This window comes from Triticum dicoccoides, chromosome 5A (genome assembly GCF_002162155.2).
Source record: "Triticum dicoccoides isolate Atlit2015 ecotype Zavitan chromosome 5A, WEW_v2.0, whole genome shotgun sequence".
In the NCBI taxonomy this organism is placed as follows: domain Eukaryota; kingdom Viridiplantae; phylum Streptophyta; class Magnoliopsida; order Poales; family Poaceae; genus Triticum; species Triticum dicoccoides.
Window position 1 is genome coordinate 551,412,155 of NC_041388.1, and position 6,872 is coordinate 551,419,026.

At 48.2% G+C, this 6,872-nt stretch overlaps 1 protein-coding gene across 1 annotated transcript; it reads right to left on the reverse strand.

Annotated features, from left to right (window-relative positions):
* Positions 1 to 5,103: 5,103 nt before the first annotated feature.
* LOC119297830 (B-box zinc finger protein 32-like) lies at positions 5,104 to 5,810 on the reverse strand. The gene has a single exon (XM_037575461.1). The coding sequence runs from the start codon at positions 5,808 to 5,810 to the stop codon at positions 5,208 to 5,210; it is 603 nt and encodes a 200-aa protein (XP_037431358.1). The 3' UTR covers positions 5,104 to 5,207.
* Positions 5,811 to 6,872: the final 1,062 nt, after the last annotated feature.

Genomic DNA, 6,872 nt, shown 5'->3' on the forward strand with positions numbered 1-6,872 from the left:
GGGAGATTAGTTAACGAAGAGACCCCGTAATAGTCCGTTGATTTAGAATTTTCGGGTCGACCGTCGTGAGCCGCGAGTTTGGACTTTGGAGGGGAGGGGGAAGATGCGGCGACGATGGAGGCGTCCTTGGCCACGAAACCTCGTCCTACTCCAACTGCCTGGCGCCCACGCCGACGCACCGGTTTAACTTAGTTGACCGAGGAAAAAAAATACCTTCTCCGTCGGGTCGACCTTTATCCATACAGTGACGGTATTTAATTACGAAAGTTGGCTAAGTAGCTGACTCTGTTAGTCCGTTTTTTTAAGATAAAGGAGCATAAGCCTTTTTCTTTTTATTACTATTTCCTCCGCTTAATATCCAAACATCTATTCCAGGCAAAGTTTTTGGCTTGAGATTTACCCACTTGGTTGAAAGTGACTCTTGGATAGGTTTGAATCTGGCACGTGTATTATTTTGGTACGTGGATGTGTACAAATGAGTGGTGTGTCTAGGTTTTCATTTCAAATTTTTTGAACGTGTGTGTAGGTTGATTTGGTTGGTTTACTATTTTCCATTGTGTGTGGGTTGGTTTTTGTGGTGAAGTTCGTCTCCTGACAGTCCTTTTTGCTTCGAGGCTTCTTCGGTGTTCTGATTGGTCGCTGTCGATCTTTGCCGCTGTTGGCCCGGGTCGCTTTCTGGCTTCAGATGCTTCTTTGGTTTTGTGATTGGTCGCTGTCGATCTCTGCCGCTGTTGGTTCCTGTCGCTATCGTTGCATGCGTGGCGCTGCTGGTTCGGTTGTTGTTTCCTGTTTGTTCCGGTGCAGTCCACGTACAATCGTTTTCACCGCTTCGACCGTTGTATCTAGGCGCCCTGCTTTGTCGACGGTGCGCTTACATGAACTAATCTCTCCGCGTGTCTCTATGGAAGGCTCGCGTGAAATAGCATGGCATGCGCCCTCCACCGCTTATGCGGCGCGTGGCCAAGCCACCGCTGTACGGGCTTATAAAAGGCTCATGCGTTCTTTCGAGCTCACAACACCCATCATCCTTCCTGACAATGCCCACGGCCGGTGCATCACCGGAGCCCCCACTGCCGGGCATCATCTCCATTCGGCGGCCCCTCCCCCCTTCTCTCCTCCGTCGCTGCAGCTTCATATGTTTTGGACGCGCCCCCTCCTCCCAGCCAGGCCCAGGCACTACAACCATGATGCGGCGGCCGGATGGAGCCGATATGGCGTGGCGGCGGCTTCACAACGGCAACTTCACCCATCGGTTCCCACTAGCACAATCAGGTTGGTCTGCTCGCGAGCACACCCTCGATGTCGGCCACCTGCAGCAACTCAAAGGCTGAGGGCATCTTCCGGGTTGCAACCTGCAGTTCTGGCCGACTGGGTAGGCCGTCGGTGCAGTTGGCCCGGTCTCAGAGAAAGACCCATCTCGACGTGGAACAAGCAGCACCCCGCGCAGGCGGCGACTCTCGGCCAAGATCCCGGTGGTGGAGCGGTGTCGCGGCATGCGAGGCCATCCAGTGAGCGACCTCCGGCACATGACGCGCGGCACAACGACGCCCTCCGACGTGGCTGACCGTGGCCATGGTCCTACAGGCGCGCGCTACGTGGGGGCAACGACCTCCCGGCGCGGTTCCCTCCGGGCGTCGTGTGGCGCTCGATCGCGACTCCATTGTCAGTGCTCCCCTGTGGCGGTAGCCAGCCGCTCTTCACGTGGTTCTAGCAGTCTGCATAGTGTTGGTTTCTAGCGTCGTGCCTTCCTTGGCGAGTGGCGGGCACGTCCGGGCGATCCTCTCCCTCCTGGTCAACCAAGGCGTGTCAGTACAGCGTCTGCGTTTGCGCCGTCGCGTCCATATGTATGCTCTATTTCACGCAGTCGAGGCATCGCACTCTCAGCCGTCACCTTCCCTGGCGAGGAGACGCCATGTTCGCGCCGTCGCTTCACTCCCGGTCGACCAAGGCACACGGCGACGACGTCCGCCTCTGCACCGGCTGTGTGCAATGCGCATGCCAACGGTCTGCGATGCCGAGGGATGCCTCCGTGTGCTCCTGCGTCGGTTGCTGCCATAGTGCCATGGTCCCTGTGCTCAGACTGAGATGCATCGAAGCGGCGCCGGCCTGGGCGCCATCACGGGACGGGGAGCACCGCCGCGTGCTGCCGACCCGAGGGCAGCCCTTCGTGCTGCCGCCGTGGTGCCGCAGGCTGCTTCAGTACAGGACCGTGTCGCTGACACATGTGTTTGCCATCGGCGGCGGCCAGGGCGAGCGCGCGGGCTGCCGAGGCGTTTGTACTTTTACGGGCTCCTGAGTATCTGTACTTTTACGGGCTTGAAGCTATGTACCACTTGATTTTATCTTGTTGAATAAAGTTAGTCTGCTGCATGGCAACCACGTATTCTATTAGTTTACATAGAGTTGTGATTGGCCAGCGTTTGTATGCACTAGCAAAAGCTGATGTGACTACCTGCATGTGCATCTCCAAGGCTTTCAAGGGGTACGTACTGTATCAGGTTTTTCCAGTTGTGATCGGCCTGGCTCATAGTTTATGTGTATATGAGTATATGGCTGATGCGTGCTAAGGCACACTTTTAGTTAGTTTTATATCCTCATGAAGGGCAGTCGGGGACAATAGATAGAGGTTAGTTTATCTAATTCAAAAGTGATATATTTCCAACATTGTTTAATGATGTCAAGATGTCCGCAAATTTGAAAGTTGGAACACCTTGGCTGATAGAGAAAAAGATGAGCTCAAATGTTGTTCCTTTGTTATCAAACTCATTCGATGCCAGCCAGGTAGAATTGTGACCTAATGATGCTATAGCACCTGCAAATGGGGGTGCAGGAGTTCATAATTTGTGGGGCTACACCTCGGGATAGGAGATTTTGCTTTGTGTATTCTAGAAAATGATTTTGCCGGAGAAGGAATGGTTATGTCAACATTTCAAAAGATGATTCAAATCCTAAAAGCGGAGCTACTTCTGTGGTGGTTCTTGCTTTAGCTACTGGCGGGGAAGATGATTCTAAAACTGGTGCTCCATTGAAATATGTCATGTTTGTGTCTCCCACTTAAATATATTTACAAGTTAATTTCGGAAGCCTGCGGTGTTTGGGTTCCGAGTACTTTGGTTCACCTGAGCATGGTTCGTTGATCACCTTATGACATGCAGTACGTCTGAACATAAAATGATGTCCAAACTAGCAATCAATCAAACAGTTGAAAAATGAATACATGAGTCTTCCTTTTATCATGTGTGAATTTCAACACAAAGTATAGACAAAACTCTGTATCATCTTATCGCTGGTACAAATCCAGTGGGCGGTCGAACAAGGACACTGTGAATTACCAAAGAATCAAATATATCATGCAATATCACTATGTACCCCATTTATCTATAATGCACCGACTCCTTTCATTCAATAAAGTTTTTCTTGCTGGAATATTTCAGCATCCGTACGAACATAATTTTTTGACATAAACCATAACATAAAAAAAAGTTAACACACAAAAAATGAATAATAAATAAAATAATTAAAATATACAATTTGATATCAAGGGCTAGGATATACATTGGACCAAAAGATTTGCTTGGATTTTATAAAGTGTTGTCTAAATTTAAGAAGTATCCATTTTGATTAACAGTGTTGACAATGCTAAGTATTAGTTTATTATTTGGTATATTTTCTTTTCGTTCTTGATAGCAATCAACATGACACTATTTGAATTACTATTTTAACAAATGTAACTTTCATATGAAATCTTACATGAAACATGCCAGGAACATCATTATGTAACATCACAAAATAATAGAATATATGGGAGGGCAAAGAGGGAAAATATGCTTGAATGAGAAATTTTGCTTCTGTTTCAACTCACTTTTCTGTTTATTGATAGAGCAAATGTGGTCAATTCTAAACTAAATGCATATCATATTGATGCCTCTTTTATTTGTTCATAATCATTGTTGGATACACTGCTTCTAAGCACCCATAGGTCGCATGAAACAATTTGTAAAGGTTCTCTATCATTTTATCACATGTGCCCAATCCCACGGGGGGATTCACAAGAAGGATATAAGCTACAAATAGTTGTAATGTGTCCAGTGTTGCTAGGAAAAATTGCCAATGTGTAATTTCCATCTTGCAAGATGTAGCACTCATGCTGATAATAAATATATCCTTTGTAAATTGTTCATGTGCATGTCTTGTTTTTTTGTGACTACAAACATATGCTCATGTGAATGAGCATATGTTTGTAGTCACAAAAAAGCAAGACATGCACATAACGTATCGACGGGGCGCGGCGTGCCGCCGCGCGGGTATTGCTAGTGAATAACCATTTGCTACCAATGGGAGAATTGCTTCTTATTTCCAATTTAGATAATTGGATTTGCACCAAAGGAAACCATAAATTCCATATACCATAGAAATCTAGGAGGATGTTTCTTTTTCCGAAAATGCGGCTATGCTAGAATTGTTTTTTTTTTCGAAACGGAGGCAAAAGTTTTGCCTCATCGATTAATTAAGAAGAAGAAAAGATATAACACTTTTTATTGTCGTACATATAGGCTGACGAATGCTATCTTTTGGAAGAAGAATTTTGCAACAAGCCGGTCACTTTGCTCTTCTATTTGGGTTACATCTAACCAACATCAATACTCCATCAGCGACAAAAAGAAGAAGAAGAAGAAGAAGAAGAAGAAGAAGAAGAAGAAGAAGAAGCGGAAAACAACGGAGGGGAACTTTTGGTCTATGGGGACATATGCACCCTATATGGGAATTTTTTTTAGTAATTCAACAAAATGTCAAAAATTCCTGAAAATATTTTGAAAATAAACTTGACCTTCTATTGTACTCGTGAAAAATAAAATCCACCAAAAAAAAATATCCTTTTGACTTCTTTTCAAAAAAGACAAATTTCCGGTCAAAATAGCGTGAATAGTGACCTATAATAGCAAATAATTTTTGTCTTTTTCGCTGTGAAGTCAACATATTTTTCTTTTTTGTGAAAATTGTGTATACTAGTGCGTAAGTAAGTCAACTTTATTCTAAAAATAGTTTCTTAACTATTTTAAATTTTTGTTTAACTATTACAAATAAATCCCCATATAGGGTTCATATGTACCCAGAAATCATTGGGTATTTCCCGGAAAACAACAAGATTTGATCAACCTCTGCTTAGCTTATTTACAGCAAAAAATATGCTAAGCGAACGAGTCATGTCATGTCTTGGAGAAGATGTGTCTGGCCTTGTCTCGTGTGTGGGGTGGTGAGCACTCGCCCCAGCCCTCCGCGGCCGTCCGCTTCTTGGCGCGGCCGCGCACCATGCACGACTCCACCGCCAGGAGGAGCCTCGCCGGCACGCGCGCGCAGGCCTCCAGGCGCCGGAGCGCGTCGCCGGGCTCCTGGACGCCGCCGTGAGCTGCCACCTCCCACCACAGCACGGCCGCCATCGCGACGCGCAGCGGCACGCGTGGCGGCCCCGCGGCGACCTGGGCCCGGAGCGTGCGGCCGGCCGCCGTGGCATGTCGTCGCGCCGCCACCGCCTCGAGGCCCATTCGCCTGGCCCAGCCCTCGAGCACCGCGTTGCCCCGCGCGCGGCTCCTCTGGCCCTTGGTCGCGGACTCGGCCGTGGACGTCCGGGACAGCGCGTCCTCGGGGCCGGGAGGTGAGGAGACGCGCGTGCGGCGGTGGCGGAACGCGAGGAAGTTGGCGCCGTGCACCTCGGCGTCGCACGCCGCGCAGAGGAACGCCGCGTCGGCCTCGCAGCGCACGTCCGCTCCCGCGCCGCACAGCTCGCAGCGCGCCCTCGCGGTAGTACACATCCACGCGCCCTCGGCCGGCGGCGAGCGAGCGAGGCGGCAGCGTGCCGTGCTTCCCCTCGTCGCAGCGCGTATTTAAAGGCGACGGAGGAAGCCCATGGCCCGTGGGGTCGGCTTTGTACTCCGTGGATGCAATGCAAACGGCCGGAGGCGAGAGCGACGTTGGGCGGTGTGGCGAGGGCCACTCGCGCGCGCGACTCCCACGTACCCGTCCATGACCGATGACTCCGACCACCAACCACGGCCATGCATGTGCGGCGCGGCTGCGGTGGAACGTCGTGAGCCGCGAGTTGGAGGGGGGCTCCATCGGTGGGATGCGCCGACGCGAGGACGGATGGGATGGCTAGACTAGAGTGATCCTTGGCCACGAAACCGCTTCCCTCTCGGACTAGGACGTACTCCTACTACACAAGCCGGTCGCTATCTGAGTGAGCTCCATCCTCTCCAACCAGCCACGTGGTTGCTTTAGTTAACGGGCCATATCAAGTTTGAGTTTCCTAGACTTGTTGTAACGGGAAGTATTATATATTAGTATCATGTCTATAAAAATATGCTATGTCATTGGCATACTTTTGGAAAAAAATATAGTATCATGCGTATGATACTAGTGTATGATACTACATTCATACTGCATGTTATCATATGTTGGTAGTATTATATCCGACTATATTTATTGCCATCATGACACAAAGTAGCATATCATTTAATATGATAAGGTATCGTGATATAATACTCAAATATCTCTTTCTTCTTTAATTCTATGCCACCTCATCAGTATTGCTTAGTTGGCATGCATGATACTAACTACTCCCTTCTTTCCGGTTTATAAGGCTCAATTCAAAAATCTCACCAGCCAAGGTAGATGATGAGTGGTGGAATATTTTTTGTAGTTTGCAAAAGCACCTAATTAATGTTCTTGTTTTCCTCAAAAAATTATGTTTACGAATGCATTAATTGCAATGCATGCATGCATAAAATGCATGCATTGGTCAGTTTTCTCTTAATACTTGCATGCAATGATTTAATGCACCATGAAGTCTGAACATGTGATGGGGAACAACCAAA